The sequence below is a fragment of the Poecilia reticulata genome, linkage group LG16 (assembly GCF_000633615.1).
Source record: "Poecilia reticulata strain Guanapo linkage group LG16, Guppy_female_1.0+MT, whole genome shotgun sequence".
In the NCBI taxonomy this organism is placed as follows: Eukaryota; Metazoa; Chordata; class Actinopteri; order Cyprinodontiformes; family Poeciliidae; genus Poecilia; species Poecilia reticulata.
Window position 1 is genome coordinate 8,451,228 of NC_024346.1, and position 19,997 is coordinate 8,471,224.

The window sequence follows — 19,997 nt, forward strand, 5'->3', positions numbered from 1 at the left end:
TAACACTAAAGCGATGACAGAACAACAGCAGAAAATCAGTTGGAATATACATTACTTGTTTTCACGTTGAGCAGTGAAAAAAAAGACACATGGACAAAATATTATCCGAAATCTTATTTAAATTAAATTCAGTGAGGGGGAAAAAAACATGCTTATTACACAGAAAGTAATCATTTCACTTTGAATGAAGGTGGTTTTACAGATGAGGAAAACCCAAAGTTCTGTTTACCAGACAATTAGGATTTTACTCAAGATTAAATAAAAGAGGACATTTGTCATTTAATAATCCACACAGCAATGTGGAAGATTGCTGACTTGGCAGTTATCCAGCAGACATCCTCCAGGAGCTGGCAGTTCTTCATAGAGCTGCATCCAAACTCCAAGTATTATTTGAAAGTTGAGTGGAAGGAAAAAGTGTGGCAAAATTTGGCATTAAGCAATGGATCCATCCTGAACATAGCTTATATAATCTCTCACTATTTGCAATACAGCATTTGGGGTCGAATAATCACACAGATTTGTCATTCAAATTGGCATCTTTCTTCTTCTGCTTAACAGCTGGCTGTCCCAGTTTGTAAAATCTAATTTGGTTATTTGGAACAACAAAAACCGTTTTCATGATGCACTAATGTAGTGTTTGCCAAACCTGGGTCTTCGAAGGCGGACTGTTCTGCATGTTTTAGCTGCTTCCCTGCTTTAATACACCTGATTCAGATGTTTGCTGTTCAACAAAGGCTTGTTTATCAGCCATCAGTTAAAATGAGGCGTGCTGGAAGCACGAGTGTCCAGCTCCTGCCAGATTTAGATGAGTCTCCTCCAACAAGCCGACATAGTCCAATTACCTCCACAGCATTTTAAGATTCTGCAAATTAGTATTTTCCCCATAAATTATGCTACCCAAAACAACTTCAAAGAACTTTTCATAACTCCAGTAACATTGCAGTTCATAAAGTAAATGTATTTCTTTGCTTCATTGTAACGGATTACTAACAACTTTTGACATTATAAAATATAAATCTGCTTTGATCTAATCCAATCCATGCAGGTCTGTGTGCTCATGGTTTTCCTCTGGCGATTCTTGCTTGAATGAAATCACTATTCTGCTACCAAGAATTTGACAAGAAATTAGTTATTTAAACTTGTTTTTGAGACGGTTAAGTAGGGTTGAAGATCAGTGAGGAAAACCTCAAACCAGGTTTGAGTGGTATAAAATGTGCAACTTTTGTGTTTGTCTCAATGGTAAAATGGAGAATATTTTCCTTTGTGTTTTCACAAGCAGATTAAAGGAATTTGTGCATCCCGAACCATGTTGTAGATTTTGACTGAGTATCCTGAATTGTAAAAAACAAAACAAAAAAAAACTGTTTGTTTCCTAACAATTTCTGTTTCAACAACATGAGCAATAATTATACACAACTATACTTTGGAAGTGACTTTATATGCCCATGTGCCGTCATTTCTAACTACAATATCTTTATTTCTTATTGTCTGAGAAACCAGTGAAATTAGATGATGGATTCAGTAACAAATCGAATCCTCCAGCGGTTTTATTATTCTAAAGCACTTATTGGATAAGAAAAAATGATTTAATAGCATATCAGCACGTCAGCCCGTTCACGCTGTGGTGGTCAGTTCCTCTAAAGTGCTGTCTAATGTCTTGGTCACGATCCAAGGTTTTCTGGACCACACAGCTGAATCTGAGCCAGCAGACAGAAAGGAACCACTTTGTTACATCACTTTATACACTCTTAAGTCTTGCTGTTACCTATGCAATACCTCACCAGGGACGTTTTCATTTGAATAAAAAGTCTGTCATCTCAGTCAGGAAAAAAAATCTGCTTTGGAGCAAAACAAATTCTCTCTCTCACATATATACACATACACACGCGCGCACACACACAAATTAATAAATAGATCCAGTCCATTACTGAATGCGCCCTAAATGACATTCATTTGGGATCCTTCCGACTACTTTCAATCACCAAATATCCCAGCAGAATACAAAACAAAAACAAATATCATCTTTACATTCTCCATTCTCTATTATACATCTACCATAATTATCATGACAATATTGTAATATTACTTTCACAGTTTAGGTGATTGTCCAATGAAAAGATGAGGAAGAGGGCTTCTTTTAAAATGCTACAGAGCTGCTAATTTGCATATGACTTGAGTAGATTCTATTCACAGGACGGCATATTCCATCTCTGCTTATTATTATTGTTTTATAACAATGACTAATACATTTAAACACATTAGGGTAGCCCCAGTACCCTAAAGTGGTACATGGGGAACCCTGATGAGGTACTGGGGCGCCTGTTCCATGAAATGACCACTAGATGACAGTAAGAGGAAATGCCTTAAGTTTTAACACTGTAAAACTTACTTAATTTTACGGGGGGGGAAAATGTGAGACACAAAAATCCACTTTTGCCAACAAGTGCATACACTTTTAAACCTTTATGCTCTGCTGCTTTGTTTCCTTCTCGTCTTTAAATGCTGATGCGATGTCCTGGCTGTGCGGCATGTAGGAGGCTGAGGGTAAAGAAGTATGACGAGCCAGGCCCCGCCCCTTTGGCGTCCAAAATAGAAACTGTAAACAAAAGGCAGCCAACCACAGAGGCTTTCAAACGCCGACACTGTGGAGCATCACTGCTGCTGCGGGACACCGGTCATGTGCTGGATGTTAGGCGACCGGAGCCGCTGCTGCTGGAGCTCAGAGCGAGAGGGAGCAGGAGCGCTGTCTGTTTTTGAAGGTCGATTTAGTCTTCTTGTTGTCATCCTGACGTTTCTGATGCAGATTAGCAAAATGAGAGAGGAAGGGAGCAACAGAAAGTTAAATATCTCCCAAACAAATGTGCCAGGCTGTCTGCTGCGATCGGACTGCAGCCATGCATAGTTCAGCTGAAATTCTGTCGGGACACTTACAGAGAGTTGTTTGCAGAATCTTAGTTGTGCTTCGTCTGGAAAACTGGTTTATTCGCGCCGTTCTCATCCCATGCAACCCTTACCAACCATGGCAAGGCTGCGGAGGAAGGTTTGCGTTGCCCTGTTTCTGTTCACCCTCTTCATTTTCGGGTCTCTGATGGGACTGAGGACCCTGAAGCCTACTGACGGATTCTCGGATCTGGCTCCTGGCTTGGAGCTCCTGCCGATCTTAGGAGGGAGGATGTCCCGGGAAGCCACCGCGTCCCCAGTCCAAGCCCGCCCGCAAGGGGGAAACGCAAAAGCGGTTCTGTCCAACTCCGGTCCAGAGGGGACAATATTCTACGACGTTCACATATTTTACTACACTTGGTACGGAAGCCCTCACATGGACGGGAAATACATCCACTGGGACCACATCCTGGTCCCCCACTGGGACCCCAAGGTCGCATCCAGCTACCCGAGAGGAAAACACATGCCGCCCGAGGACATCGCCTCCAGTTTCTACCCGGAGCTGAATTCGTACAGCTCCCGGGATCCGGACGTGTTGGAGTCCCACATGGAGCAGATCGGAGCCTCCGCGGCAGGTATGCAGCTCCGTGATGCTCCCTGGTTTGTTTTGGAGTTTCTCTTTACAAATCTGATAGAAAGCTGAACAGTTTCAGCACCACAAACGGACTGGACAGCTCCGTAAACTCTCACTCGATCTATTTCTGCGCTTACTGCTCTCATGGATTTACAATACAGAGCAAAAGTGTTCACTTTTCTTTACTGTTTCATTATTTTCACCATGTTACATTCCAAAAATCCATCAGTGTATTTTATTGGGATTTTTTTTTTTTTTTTAGACTTATGTGACAGTAAATTGGATATATCTGTGGGTAGTTATCATCATAAATAGACACAGACTTCAGATATTTAGTAGAGAACTTTAGGGAGACAACATCATTACAAGGAACATAAAAGAGACCAGAAAGGTCAGATATAAAGGATGGTTTGGTTATAAAACAAATGGCCAAACTTTGAAAATCTCAAATCGCTCACAGCTGGAACAAAATGCTGCAGCTCCGTTTTTTTTCCTCTGACACAATCAGATAAGACCAAGTCTCATCATCCACTGGCTTTTGAAATCTCATAACAGCATGACTCCAGCAAGGTGGCAGGATGCTTTTCTTTAGCAGAGCAAAGCAGGTTAGAGTTGACGAGAAGATAAACCAAAAAAAAAAAGGGCTATTCTGAAGACAACCTGTTAGAGACTTCAAAAATGATAAGCTTCATCTTCATCTTCATCTTCAAACAGGGGAACAATTTTAAACTAACAACCACAGATGCAATGAGATTGTTCAGATAAAACCCTAAAAGATATAAAGCTCTAAACACAAAGAAAAACACTTGGATCATTTTTTTTTTCAACATCACAACATTGTGTATTTTTGTCTGTCACAATAAATCCCAGTGAAATGTCTGGAAGTTTGTGGCTGCACAGTGACAAAACGTGAAGTCCAACGCCTGCATGTTTTTAACAAGGCGCTGTAAACAGCCTTGCTTGAAAAAAGTAAAACAAAAAGAATCCATCAGTAGTGGCATGGCATCGGCAGTAAAATGATACAAAGTATTGAATTATCAGCCAGATCCAGTGTCTCCAGTGTTGTGAACTTCAAGTACTTCTTGAAAAGTGTCATAAATTATAAATGCGTACATGCTGTTGCCTTTCCAAAAGCTCCTGCGACTCTAAAAGACATCTGAGGTCTGCTGCAGGGTGTCAAGTAACAGACTCGTGTGTTAGACGACACGTGACAGGCCCTGATGTTTCTGTCCCGCGGCTCACTGGGTTATTGTACACCATCCGGACTGATGAGCCCGCCATGCAATCCTCTGAAAGCTCATCACTTTAACAGATGGACCAGTGGAAGGCTGGCTGCTAATGCTTAGTTAAAACAGCCCAATTAATTAGAAACATAACAAGTCAAACTATTGATACTTCCGCTTGAGCTGATAAATGATATTCTGCCACATCAATGTTGACAGTGAAAATGAATAGGAGTAGCCACATTGTTTATACACATACATATGAGAGTGTTGTACTGTAATAATTTTATTGGATTTTTATTTGCATGTCTCATGTGCCAGTTTCTGTTTGATGCCAGTGACCAATGTAGCTATAAGGTACATTCCATTATTCATATTAGAACTTGAATTTGTATTGTATTGGGCCATTTATAGGCTATAGTGACACAAAACTTTTCTTTTTGCCATCTTTTTTTGCATATCGATGTGCATTGTTGTTTTTTTTCTATAATGATTAAGAATACTTTCTCTTTTGACTATGGTTTTCTTCCATATATAAGTTTTCATGACTAATAGTTGTTCAGCAAGATTCTCCAACCTGAGCTGAGGTTCTCTGCAGCTCCTCCACAGTTACCATTCAGCCTCTTTGCTGCTTCTCTGATTTCTATTCTTCTTGATCTGATCTGTTTAATGAATGTGTTTCACTGAGTGAATGAAGCAAAGGAACATAAAGGATCCTTTCAGTGATATTTTAAGACATTGAAAATGAGTGTGATTTGGTTGTACATGGAAAAAAATATCTGGAAAATTTGAAGAGGGATGAATACTTTTGCAAGGCTCTGCTAAGTCCCTTTTCTGCCAGCATCAATGGAGGATTCTGCTTTCTGCTTTTAAATGCATGAGCTGTCAAAGCGCCTAAGTGTGCTGAGAGATTTCCTCCTAAACGCGACATGACAGGCTTAGATGAGAAACGCAGATGAGTAAATATAAATACCATGACTACTAGATGAGCGGGATGAAAACACGAAGACGGAAGCAGAGACAGATTTCCAGCCTGAATCATCTCTGTGTTTCCAGGGGTTCTGGTGCTGTCTTGGTATCCTCCCGGCCTCGCTGACGACAACGGGGAACCCGCTGAGGATTTGGTGCCAGCTGTACTGGATGCTGCATACAGACACAGCCTGAAGGTAAAATGCATCAGCACATTTTGTGAGAGCGGAAAAAGTGCTGAAAACTGGTGGAAGAAAAGCTCTGAGAGGAGCAATGTGCTGTAAAACATGGCATTCTTCTATATTTTTCACTGTGTATATCATATTTGTTATTGCAAGAGTTAAAGTTTAATTTCTATATTGATTGTGCTATTTAAAGTCGACACCTGCTGGTGGACAAGGTCATATTTCATCATTAATGCAGCTAAAGGTTTTCCATCATGCTCAACCTTTAACCACGCGGATCCCTATTGAGCAGAGTCAAAGTAAGCCTATTTCTGCTTCTGTTCACGTTTTAATTTGCTCTTTACCTCCGACACAGAAAAAATGAACCCCAAATCTGTTACAAATATGGAAACGCTGATACAAAAATGTAATTTTTAGAGATAAAACTAATTAGTTTCTAGTAAAACTACACTGGTAGTAAGAACAATGAAGCACTGGTTCAGATAATATATAATGTATAATATAATGTTTTGCTGGACTTGATCAAATATTAAAATGACAGTCATATAACTGCTTTCTGATCTTCCTTCTTCACTTAACCAGTTTGTTAGCACAAGAACAGGAGGAAAAAATAAAAGTAAACAAATGAACTTTTAAAGTATGTTTCTAATTACTGCACTTTCTTTTTATATTAGTAATTGATATGGACATAAATGAAAGCATGTCACTCCTACCTTCCTATCATTTTAAAATACTGTGCTCGTTAATAATGTGCACCGTCTCTGACAAATAAACTAATGTATTTGTTCCCACACGCAGTACGCCAAATGTGAAGACTCATAATTGGAAACCAGGTTTATGAACCAATAGCAACCTGTGAACAGCTGCAAACTGTATCTGAGTGGAGCTGTAGGTGATAAACTCCAGTTGGTAGAGCTGTGAAAATGAGGGTGGGAGTTGTTTTCAATCGCACAGAAATTCTTACATAAGATTTGAAATGCCATATTCAAATTGATGCAGGAAAGAGTTTCTCATAGTTCAAAGTGACGCCGAGAACATCGTTAGACGTCAACGATTCCTGAAAGGCTGGAGCTGTTTTACTCTGATGTCCTCCCTCCTGAACTTACACATAAATATGTTGTTTTTATGACATTTTTCTTTTTTTTATGTCACCCAGCTATTTGGCTTATGTATCCCCGAAAAAATAAAGTTGAAACAAGACATTTACATGGACTAAATAGAAAGACACATAGGCACAATCAAACATTACCACCTTACCACCTAAGAAAATCTTTTAGAACAGATTCATGGAGGGAAAAGAGAGACTGTGCTGTTATATATATATATTTATATATATATATATATATTACAAAAGTTTAAACATTGCAGAATGTAATGTAAAGAGGTACAGACACTTTGCAAGGTAGTGTGCATTTGCAGAGTTCCTTAATGTGATGATCTTTGATTGAAAATGTATCCCTTTTAGACCACTGTCAAAATAGTCTTGTCATAAAGAACATTTTTACTATTTGAATATCAAAAAAACAAATAGTTTTTACAACGTGGTGATGTAATTATGAAGATGCATGACGGTGATGCAATCCATGAAAACGACAGAGTTCCCGTCCTTACATGAACACCCTGATAGTTCATTTTCCAGCACAGATGAGAGTCCTCATAATAAAGAGCTCTAGTGAGAAGCAATGGGCTCAGGCCAGACTGTCAGATTTTATATCACATTTATGTCTTCAGTTATCTGGCTGGAGGCAAATAAATAAAGTATCTCCGGAGAGACAAGACAAGAACTACCAGAATAGACATGCAACAGTGGGCTTGTGAGGGTTTCACACATAATGCTGTCAGGAACAAAGCTAACAGACAGGGTTTATCACCACGGTTTGCTGTCAGCTCTGCTCTGGTCAGTGTGGCATTTCCACTGAATGCATGTGGAAAACAATAAGTGACATGCTTCAAAGCATTTTCATTCTGCAACATGTCAGTATCTTATTGAATTAGGAGGTTTCTTCTCATAAGCCTGTGAATAAAATAAATAAATAAAGAAATCTTAGTGCAGTTTTTCTAAGCATCCTCCTACCAAGCTTCTTTCACTCTTTCTGCAGAGAGCAACATTTATTTTAGGACTGCTTCCTTTTGTGCAGTCTTAGAATTTCAGAGTGCAAAGTGCAGAATGTTGGACTGAACCTTTTTTCCTGGGCTCAAAGAATCAAAAAAGAAAAAAAGGAAAAAAAAGACAAGTGTGGAGGACGGACGACAACACAGGTTTCAGGATGAATGTTTTGATTTATAGAGCAGAGAAAATCAAATCCAAAGATAAATTAAAACATGTGCACCCAATACTTAAAAAAAAAATCATGTATATGCATTCCACCTTCCAGAAGAACATCTAAAATAAATCTTCGGATAGGACATTAATGCAGATGATGAGTGGATGTAAACTTCTATTTGAAACTAAATATCGACATAACTGACGACTTGAAGGGACGACTTTGCATTGCTCTCTGGCTTGTAATAAAATCTTGCTGGAAAAAAAGAAAAAGAAAAACTTCTGTGCACTCAACATCAATCATTCCAGCAATCCCACACTACACACCTAAAAAAAAACAAAAAACCTTCACCTATCTTTGGGTAACGTTACAAACCAACGGAGTTTTCATTATATAAGGTGAAAGGTATTTTCAGCAGCTCCCACACACGGCTTGCGTGTTGTGCACAGCAGAGTTGGAAAGCTCAAAAGCACAACCGCAAGCTGCTGCTGCTGCTTCTCGACCTCAGCTTGAACCGGCGCTGAAATAGTCCCTCTGCCCAAGGGAGTGCATGGGGGTGGTTTGGTGGGGACAGGGTTTGCGGTGGTGGGGTGTCCTGGGAGCTGGGTGCGGGGAGGAAACGAGCAGAGGGGAAGTGAGCATCAAAGGTCCCATGAGTCAGTTTGTGCCTCTGAACAATCTGCACCCTGAGGGGCTGGAAAAGTTCTGTCTCGTAAGTAGGCCATGTCAAGTGCACAGGGGAATACGGCCCATGGGTGCTCTGTGATCAGACAGACTGTTTTATTTCTGTCTCTGGATGACAGCATTTTTTTTCTTGTGTGACCCTTTGTTGTTCTCTGTCCACGGGTTGTGACCACAAAAGAAAGTGGCACTCTCAATTACAGAAATGTCCAAAGCTTAGTTGAAATTCATCTAATTATTGCAAAGATCTGGAGCTTTGTGTTTGCCCTAATCCCTCCCTTTGTGCTCTCTGCATGAGATGGCATTAAATTCCTCCCTGCTCAGCATAAATCAGGCTGCAGTTGTTCCAGGATTGTGCTGTCAGTGTTTATGAAGTATAATAATGCTTGAACTCATTTACTTAAAATTTACAGGAGATTTATTGGACAGTATTTGGGGGAAATTAGTACTGTGGCGGGTCTACTCTGAGCTGCAGAGAAACAGATTTGTGTCTCCCCTTGGGGTGATAATCATGTGGCTTTATATCCTCAGCTTCTCGGAAGAGGTTCACACGAAAGGCTCACTAAGTCCAGAAAGTTATGGCTTCATAAACTTAGATTCAAAGCTATGATTTACACTCCCTAAGGTCTGCAGTTGCAGAGAAATCAAAGCAACAGTTTTGTCGCCCATAAAGCCTTCCATAGAATCCTGACAGACCATTCATAGGGTCTACAAAAGTACTTGCACGCCATTTTTGTCACAGTACAACAGCAAATTTCATATTATTTCTATGTTTCATATTTTATACGATATTCCAACACAAAGTGTAAATGTCTGAAAACTCGGACATGCATTTTGGTTATGTACATTTTCCTCCGTAAGTCAATACTTTGAAGAACGATATTGTCAGTTCAGTGCAGTTCCTCCAGCTTTACTTCAGTGCTCTTTGGCTGCTTCTCTTATTAATGCTGGCTGGAGGCTCTCTGTAAGTTAGCATTTCTGTGGAAGCAAATATCTTGCAGATTTCTCTCATTGTGTCAAACGAACACGAGTCAGATCAACAAACAAATATTAATAGTTAAGCATGGACAGTAATGCAGTATTTAAATGATGACTTTTTCATTAAGAGGGAAAAGGCTATCAAAACAAAGCTGGCCCAGTTTGAAAAAAGTAATTTGCCCCTGAAAGCAGCAAACAGCTATCAAGCATGCAGGATAACTGACAACAACTCTTCTACATGTTCTGACCCATCCCATCCAGACTTTTTCAAGGCAACCTTTGGTTTGTTCCCTTTAGATCCACTCAGACGGGACTTGCTGGTTTGCTTTGGATCGTTGCTTTGCTACATGACCTAAATACGCCTGAGATTAAGGTCACAAACTAATGGCTGGACATTGTCCTTCAGGATTAACAGAATTCATGGTTCCAATAGTGACCACGAATAGATCAGGTTCAAAAGAAGCAGTGAGGACTTGGACCATTACGCTATGTTTAACTGCCTGTATTAATATTATTATAAATTTTTTTTTTCCACAATACGGCCATGTCTTGACAGGTTGGCCCAAATGATTTCCATTTTTAGATAAGATGTCTTAGTTTCTTTTAAAATGAACCATGCTTTATATTTCTTCACAGATGGATCTATACTGGGACTAAATGGAATACAGGTGAACTCTGCAAATTAAGTGACTGGGTTTTCTTTAGGGTCAGAGTAAATTGATTGAATGTAAATAAGCATCACACCTTTGATATTTTTTCTTTTTGTAAAGCAGCTTCGAAACTGGATATCATTTTGTGTGAAAGGTGCTTTTGCAAGGCACTGTGCAAACATCCGCTTAGCTTCTTAGTAGACTTATGATGAATGTCATGTTGACAGTGGCTTCCAGAAGCGCTCCATATCTGTAACACAGACTCCCACCGTGCCAAACAACAGTGATGTGCTTCAAAATCCAGCAAAGATTACATCTGATATAACACAGATGATGTACGGTACTTAAGGCTGAGCCCGGCTTCCTCGCTGAGCTCTCTTCATGACATCCCTTTAGTCACTGCTGTCATTTTAAAAGGCCATTTTTCTCCTCGCATTGTTCTCTGTGGGTCTTCACTGCTTTTAAAGTGGTGTTTCAATCTGAATTATGCATCATCAAACTCACTGAATTTTTACTCTTCCTTTTAAAATATTCAGCTTTAGCACCTTTTGTGTACACGCCATTTCGGTTCTCTTGTAATATTGCAGCTTTTTACTTTGCCGTCAACTGAAAATTGATGTTACTCTTAAAAACACTGGAGTGTCTCAGAGGCCTCCACAGGGGGTTCTGCACAGGATAAAAAATATATATTATACATTGTTGGGGAATCTGACATGAAAGTGCAGGAGTTCAGTTAATAGTTATTTTCTTTTTGGAATCATCGTCACAAAAATGCTATGATATGCTACAAGGCAACAGGAGGCAAATGTTCTTTATGCTTCTTTTGACTTGGGGCAAAATTATAACTTTGTTTTGAAGAAAAAGCATTGGTAAAAGGATTTCTAAGTCTGATTACATGCAATAAAATTTGACTTTAAAAGCCTTTTACTGTGTTATTTCTGCTTGACCTCAGTAATACATTGCTTTTAGCCCTATTCTCAAAAAGGTTAGCTATCAGCTCAGGGAGCATCACTTAGATATTGACAAAAGTTTGGACTGTGATACGAGTTAAAACGCAATATATATTCTCTTGTGTGTTTTTTTTTTTTTCAGGTCGCATTTCAGATCCAACCCTACAGAGGAAGAAATGACCAGACTTTGCACGACAACATCAAGTACATAATTGACAGGTAGGCGCTTGTCTGGCTGAGCTTCATCACTGACCCAACTCAAACAGAAACCCATTAGGTTTGCATGCATAGCTGAGGGAACAAGGGTCAAAACATAGAAAGACTTTTAGGTTGCTTTTCTAGATTATATAAGGCCAGGTTCATGACTTATAAATGGGTTCTTGATATAAAAGCAGTTTTCTTTTCAATCTTTTAGCATCAAAGAGGGCACAGAGAAAAGTGTCCACGAAATACACACTTAATTCAAAGCCTCCAACTTGAACCAAACTCTTACATATTTTACCAAAGTTGGTGAGGATGTGTCAGGTAAAAAATGTACACCTTTCATTTGCTGGCAAATAAACTGTAAAGTAGTCTTTACTAATCTGTCATTGATGGCAAACATTAATGTTTCAAATAAACCTAGACATTTTTATCTACTGGCAATATAGCTCTTTGCATTAAAGCATTTACAATATCTAAAAGCAAACCAAAGATTCACCACATTTTATCAGCACGAGGAACTGATGTAAAAATTGTTCAGCAGATATTTATTGACTTCAAGCCTCAAAAGATAATTCCTGAAGAAGTTAGCAATTCACAGAATTCTGTACGTAGGCAAACTATAGGAAAGTTGAGTGGAAGCAGAAGGTGTGGAATAGAAAAAGATGAGGCGCACATGAAAGAGGGATAATCAAAGCCTTTTGAGGAGGATGAAAGGAAAACCCTTTCAAAAATTGTGGAGAATCACAAAGCGTGTTCCACGTGCTTCAAGAAGCACCTCAAACAGATGAAATCAATACATGGGCAAAAGTATTTTGCACCTTTCCACAATGCCTTATGTACCGATATCTAGTTAAACGGCCATAATCTCGCTTGATTTGCCCACAAAATGACTTTACCCAAAACCCACAGAGAATGAAGTATTCAACAGGAAGATGAGAGACAGCAGAGCCAACAATGCCGACGAACTGAAGGTCACCATTAAAAACCTCAGCACAGCCAGTTTGATGATTTACCACACTGTTGCGGTAATTCATGCAGACGAAGCCCAGACTTGGCATTGAGTGTGCAGTAACAACATCAACGTATTTTACAGTAGGCTGACAATTCTGTATTTAGAAAAATCATTTGCAACCTTATGTAATATTCTAACTGACCTTAGGGGTTTTAGTCGCCATAAACTGCAACGGAAACACTTGAAATGTATCACTCCATGTGTAATGTTTGACTTTTTGAATTAAATTACTGAAATAAATTGCCTCGCTGATGGTTTTTTTTTTTCCACATCCTCGTCTCTGAAGGTACGGTGATCATGGGGCCTTCTACAAGTTCACCTCCAGCACAGGGAAGAGTCTTCCTCTCTTCTACATCTATGACTCCTATCTGACTCCACCAGAGTCCTGGTCTGAATTTTTGACTCCCACCGGCTCCCACAGTGTGCGCGGCTCCCCGTACGACTCCATGTTCATCGCTCTGATTGTCGAGGAGCGTCACAAGCATGACATCCTGGCAGGTGGCTTCGACGGCATGTACACTTTCTTCGCCTCCAACGGCTTCTCCTTCGGCTCCTCCCACCAGAACTGGAAGGCCATTAAGGCCTTCTGTGACGGGAACAACCTCCTCTTCATCCCCAGCGTCGGACCCGGTTACATCGACACCAGCATTCGACCGTGGAACAACCACAACACTCGCAACAGGGTGAACGGCCGCTACTACGAGACGGCTCTGCAGGCGGCACTCAACGTGAGGCCGGAGATCGTCACCATCACGTCTTTTAACGAATGGCACGAAGGGACGCAGATAGAGAGGGCCATGCCTAAGAAAACCGTGACTCGTGTGTACTTGGACTATCAGCCGCACGGACCTGAACATTATCTGGAACTGACCCGCCGCTGGGCCGAGCAGTTCAATAAAGAGAAGCAGCAGTGGCTGATGTGAGCTTTAAACAGAATAATGCTCCACAGTATCAGAGTGATCAAAGTGGCAACAAGTGTTAATTTTTGCAACTAAAACACAGTGTTCCGGGTCTTTTGGGAAAACGCCGAGAGACATTTTTTGCTGAATACTCAATAGTCCAGGACTCTGAAATGGGCCTGTCTTATTTGTTCTCGTGCCTCTTAACCAAAAGCAAAATGTGAAGTCTATCTCTACGGTATACAGTTTTTCTCTCATCACTAAAAGGATTTTAAATGAGTTGACTGAGATTGTTTTTTTGTTTGTGCATGACTTGATTTGTATCAATTCTCTTAGACTAAGGTGTGGAGTTGAACATTTACTTGAAAATTATATAGAAAACAAATCACATTTATATAATAAGCTGGTAAAAAAATCTAAATTAAGAGCATTCTTAGCCTTTATGTGGAGTAACCATACAATATAAAACTTTAATAATAAAAAAAAAGACAAAAATCATATTCACAAGCTTTGGTTTATGTCAATCCACAAAGGATCAAATGCACCCTTACAGATATTGTCCCATAGCATCTCCATTATGTGCTTCGTGGAGTCTTCAGGAAGGTTACTTAACCTGTGGCAGAAATTATTTAAATTGGTTGGTTTCCTGACACTGATCTGGCTATTGAGCCTAGTCCAAGTGAGCAAAAATGTGGCCTGAAAAATTATGTGCTGCTCTGAACTGCAGCGACACAGCACAGTTGATTAAAGTGGATTGGCATTAAAAAAAAAAAAAAAAAGTTTTAGGAGCAGATTTTCACTGATAAATAGAAATCTTCTTTAAATTGAGAATGTTGAGTACAATACAAATTATTTATATTTGATCAAAAACTTGATAGTATTTCTCATTAGAAATATATAATTTATGGCTCACATGAGTCAATATGAGACTATGGCTAACATTTGAACACTGTACAGTGTTGAGGGGTGACATCATCATGGTGTGGGTTTTACTTCCAGACGCATAGAAAAGTGAAAAAGGACTTCTTTCAAATTCTTGAATTTCACCTCAGCTTAACAGATAGAAGACTGAAACTTGGACATAATGGGGTATCCCAACAGGGTAAATGATCCTGAACACATAAAAAACCTGTATTGGGAGGCACAAAGCAGATCAGGGAGTAGCCATTTCAACAAGGACCTCAGTATTGTTAAAAAAACGATGTGTTGACTTTGTGCCAGGAAACCAATCACATTAAATAAACCCTAATTCTGCCAAGAAAAGTGGTGAAACACTCCACTACAGTTATGCCAAGAGAATGTCGATGGCTACTAAACATAGCTGGACGGACAGTTTTTCTAATATTAGTGTGCATGTAAGAAAGAAATGTTTTAATTATTGGAGATCATCTCTGCCACCACTCATGTATGACGACTGAGAGGTAATTCACCTCGATTCCACATCACTTCTGGTTTTTCTTCATGTTAGCAGAGAGACCTGCTGCCCTGCATTTACCTGATGGTTTTCTTTTCCACCAAAACAGATAAATAGGTGAATTGATCAGCAGTTTCTGCTGAATGCAGACAGCGACACTAATCAACCTGGATTGGAGGTGACATAACACAAGAATATCATCATCAGTTCAATTCAAATTCAAAAACACTTCATTCATCACCGAGGGTAATTTAATTGTTCCTCGGGTAAGTAAAGCTCAGTTAAAGTGTGATTTCACCAAAACATCTATAAATATTTTTATCTTCTATTCAAGAAAAGAAAAAGATGCACAAGACTAACAGTGCCTTTTACTTAGCAAAAGGAAATTTAGTAGCTTATCAGTGTTAAAGGGTTTTTTGCAAAAGAAAAAAAAAATTGGCCAAGGACTTTGTTATCTGTTAAAGGGAATCTTTCTGAATCAGCTGTTTGGGCCAACTTTAGTTTGGCTCTTTAGTGTATTGTTGACTGATTTTCCACAAGGACATCATCATCTACACCTGATGTATGTAACACCTTCTTGTGAACTTTTAAAGTAATCATGAGTAATGTACCTCCAGATTGTCTAAAGGCCTTTCATACTTTTAGTTTACATGTTTTTAACTCATACACTCCAGAAGGTTTGGCTGTTTACGGTTGAAACACTAAACTCTGTCCTAAAAATCCCTCTGGAATAAAATTCCTCTTAACACATTAACCACATTACCGTCAATTTATGAAATGGTAAATTTTTAAATACCGGTTTTCAAGCAATTTATTAGTCATCAATAAAAAGATAATTGGCAAATACTTGGCATACAGCAAATTATTGGCTCTCAAACATTTTATAACAGGAAAAATATCATTAAATGCCAGGATGAACACGGATACTTTGAAACAATAGAACAACAGTAGCTGGATTTTTGTGTTATGTCACACACAAAGTATCCAAGGATACCAGGTGATTGCTTGAAGAACATGGTATAGGTATGTGTTCTGTTTTAACTCAAGCTTTAGGTTGGGTAAGCTGGTATGAACTAAGACTACATTCAAGCAAAATGCAACAAATTTTATGAAAAAATATATGCACAAAATATAATTAGATGGAAAATTCAGAACTGGAATATGAACAAATTTATAACAATTAAAAGTTAGAAAGACGATCATAGTCATCACTGTTCAAGTCAGGTTCACCGTCTGTCGTAGGAGTTTAACTTTGGCACAGAATACTTTAACCTTTCGGAAATCAAAATGAATAATCCTGCTTGTTTCTTTTGATGCTAAAAAAATGTAAACAACGCTGGAAAAAAATATATATATGTTTTTTGTGAAACCCTGCAGTGGAAATCCATGCGTCATAGGATTTTATTGTCCGTGAACATTGGTCGAGAAATATGTACTTGATCTTTAAAATGTTTGCAAAAATCATTTTAAAGGCTTATAAAGTTTGTAATACACAGTTGAAAGATAAATAAAGCTTTTATTATAGCAATATATTAAACAGATTATGAAATTATGATACAAAAAAAGCCCAGGTCCATTATAGGATGAAAGTAGATAAATGGAAAAAGAGAAATTGGAACAGCATCTAATAGATGATTAAAATTAATAACAATAGAGCAAATTTGAAACTGTCAGGTGTAAAATACCTGTGGCTGAGTTAAAATGAAACAGCTTATTAAAGTCTAATCCTTTCACTGTGCTACAAAGGATAATTTAGGCACACAGTAAAAACTTTCATAACATGAAGAGATTTAAAGAGAAAAACATTAAAGAAGATTCAGCTTACTTAATTTATTGAATTCCTGAATAAACTAAACGGAGACATGTTGAACCTCTACACCACATCATGATCAGTGGTTAAGCAAAAAACAAAAAAAAAATAAAATGCAAAAAGAAAAAGCAACTCTCAGTTTGAGAAGACAGCCACCATCCGCAATGACAGACTTGGGGTTTTCCTACATGTTTTGTTTTCCATGGGAATGTCCAGCTCTCATATTCTTACTTTCCTGAGTTTCTTCGGGTCAGAACCGGTTGTGCGTCTTAGCGTGCGTTTGGAGTGCGTAGGGTTTAAAGGTCATTCCTCCTTTGAGTTCTCTGACAGTCCGTATTTGTGCTCCAACACGTCAAGCGTGGCAGAAAGGGCACTGAAAACAGAATTAGGGTCATTTGTCATTTAACACACCAAGTCCACTTCAGAGGGAGCGTGGGAGGTTTTAGGAGAGGGGGACGGCGATGGAGCTCAGAGTCAGAGAGGCAAAAATAAACACAATGTGACGAGCTGACTCTGTGGTATTTAATCCAAGCTGGCAGGCCTTTGTGGGGAGCCTGTAGTAAGCTGAGGTTGTGTTTTATCAGACTAATTAATGTCAAACAGCTGATTAAAGTATGTACTTAACTTTAATTGAAATTCATATTTGCAGCAGGTTTTTACTGAGTACATTGTAACAATGTTGTAGTGAATTTTTATGAGAAAATGATATGAGCACCTTTGTAAAATCCACACATCTGAAGCCAGTTTGCTTAGTTTAAAACTTTTAGAGCATTGGACCACACTCTATCAATCTGAATTAATCTGCATAAATAAAAAAGGGTGATGTGTTTGGAAATCCAGAAATTATTACTGCAGCTATTACCTAAAATAATATTGCAGAATTCCCACTTATTTCTAGTACTACTAATTATTGCTCAAGACATTTATTGGTACCCCTAGGAAAAATGCATAGAGAGTCTTAAATTCAAGAGTAGCATCTTCTCATACTGGTGAAATGGTAAAATAATAATAATAATAATTTGAGTATATTCATTCACAGAAAATAAATAAATAAATTGTCATCAACAGTGACATTGTTATTAATATTATCCTTGCTGTCAATATTAAACTTTCAACATTGAAGTTGACCATTTCGCTTCATTCAATCTCTGCAGATCATCTCTTCTGCTTCCCTGACTTCTGACTGTATATGTGTTAGGTCTGCGATGGGCTAAATGTTAGCAGAGTGGGGAGCACTTGGTAAAAAGAAGCAAATATTAAGGGTGCTAATCAATGTGACAACCCTATCCCTCTACAGAAAAATCTAAACTTTGAGTAGAGAATCAGGTAGTAGTGAACAAAACTTCTAACATCAATACCTTATCAAAAAAAAAAAAAAAAAAGTAAAAACAAAAACTTACCAGCCTGGTCTGATGACTCTGTATTTACCAAGTACCGACAGATCAATCACAGTGGACCCCTGCCGGGTCTCGTCTCCTATTGGTCCTCCATCCACCACCACAGCTAGTTTTGACCAGAGCTCCTGAAACTCCTTTAACAGGGAAACAGCCGTATTCAGCTTACCAAATGCTGCACATGCTTAAAAAAAAAAAAAAAAAGAAAAAGAAGGAAAAATAGTTTCTTAGACTTACATGTACTTCCACTGTGCTGGTCGTCGAGCTGATGTTGGCACTCGTCAGTGCCAGTGGTTCCCCACACATCTGGCAGAGGCGCCTCATGAAGGCATGATCAGGAATACGGACGCCTACAAGCTAAGGGACAAAACAATAACAGCTGACGGCCTACATGGACACATCACTTGGGATTCTGTTTAAATGCTTGTCCAACTAAAGAAGGAGACTTACTGAAGTAAAAGGATTGAGATTTGTATTCAGCCTTTCAGATCTTTCAAACACAAGAGTGACGGGACCAGGCAGTAAATCGCCTAGAAGACCCTCTTTCACCTTCACCTTACAGTACCTGCTCAGGAAACAAGATGTCAGTGGTCCCCTACTTCATTAATAACTAAACAGAACATGCAGTGATTTCATGAGTCCAAAAGAGAGAATCAAAGGACTCTCCTGAGTCAGAGTCCAATCAGAACTGAGATCAGCACACTCACTGATAGATATCCCGAATTTCTCCAACACAGATCGCCAGCGGCTTCTGTCCGTTCCGTTCTTTCACTTCGTAGATTTTTTTGACAGCCTCAGAGTTTTGGGCCAAACACGCCAGACCGTAGATGGTGTCTGTCGGCACGGCAACAATGTGACCGTCTTTCAGAGCCTTCACTGTGCAGCTCAGGACTTCAGAGTCATCTGAGGGGAAACAAAACCGTAAGCAGATCTAATCAATAGCCAGATCTACAGCTCTGGTGAAAAGTTTACTTTTGCTTGTCACTGGCATGAATAAATACATTTTTGGGCCTTTATGGGTGCATTGATTCATCTTTTCTTCAGCAAAAGATGGATCATTATATTAACTGTCATTGAAAAATATATACAGAACCACCCCATCGGTTTTTGATTAGTTATCCTATAGCAAGTTGCACCTACACTTTTTATAGCCATTCCCTACTGCTTTCAGTTTGGCCTGAATGGGAATCAGAACCAGTTTCAGACGCTCACAGCATACAGACATTAAAGATAAATATATAACATCAAGATGAAAACAAACAATTTCATACATATATGGGTATGTACACTGGACAACTGCTGGAGCCACGAGTTTCTTCAAATCAGAGTTGCCTTTGATTGTAGATTCATTTTAGTTTTTCTTACAATATTCTATGATGATGATTTTTTTTTATGTCAACATTTAAGAAAATGTAAAGTTTCTTGTTTTATGCTTTCATCCTGTAAAGCATCTTGAACTGCCTGTTACTGAAATGTACTAAAAGCAGATGGGTGACAGCAGTCGATCACATTGTGTAAAATTCACACAGACTCAACAAAATTAGACAAAAGCTGATTGGAAAAACATAGACTCCTCTGATGATCAAATAATAGTCAAAGTTTGCTGTAACAACAACATGAAACCCCAAATCCAGCCTGCCTTGTGTCCATGGTTCATGCTGGTGGTAGCATAATGCTGTGGGGGGGATTTTTCTTGGAACAATGGGTTTAAAGTAGGGCTGTTGTAAACGATTATTTTAGTAATCGAGTAATCTATAGATTTTTCTTACGATTAATCGAGTAATCGGATAAAAACAATTATGAAATAAAATATTGGTAAATCTTCCATAACACCAGTGTTACTATCGGAT

General features: G+C 38.9%; 2 protein-coding genes across 2 annotated transcripts in view; one reads left to right on the forward strand and one right to left on the reverse strand.

The window, feature by feature from the left end:
• The first annotated feature begins 2,787 nt into the window (after positions 1-2,787).
• LOC103477822 (glycoprotein endo-alpha-1,2-mannosidase-like protein) lies at positions 2,788-15,697 on the forward strand. The gene is made up of 4 exons (XM_008431126.1): positions 2,788-3,515; positions 5,794-5,903; positions 11,557-11,633; positions 12,917-15,697. Exons 1-4 carry the CDS (start codon positions 3,002-3,004, stop codon positions 13,551-13,553), a joined length of 1,338 nt encoding a protein of 445 aa, XP_008429348.1. The 5' UTR covers positions 2,788-3,001; the 3' UTR covers positions 13,554-15,697.
• A 620-nt stretch (positions 15,698-16,317) lies between these two features.
• yrdc (yrdC N(6)-threonylcarbamoyltransferase domain containing) overlaps positions 16,318-19,997 on the reverse strand; it is a 7,567-nt gene continuing 3,887 nt past the window's right edge. The window contains exons 2-6 of the mRNA XM_008431125.2: positions 18,855-19,050; positions 18,598-18,712; positions 18,385-18,504; positions 18,154-18,284; positions 16,318-17,126 (exon numbers count right to left, since the gene is read on the reverse strand). Of these exons, the coding sequence (XP_008429347.1) occupies positions 17,057-17,126; positions 18,154-18,284; positions 18,385-18,504; positions 18,598-18,712; positions 18,855-19,050 (632 nt within the window). The 3' untranslated portion in view covers positions 16,318-17,056. The remainder of the gene's footprint in view (positions 17,127-18,153; positions 18,285-18,384; positions 18,505-18,597; positions 18,713-18,854; positions 19,051-19,997) is intronic.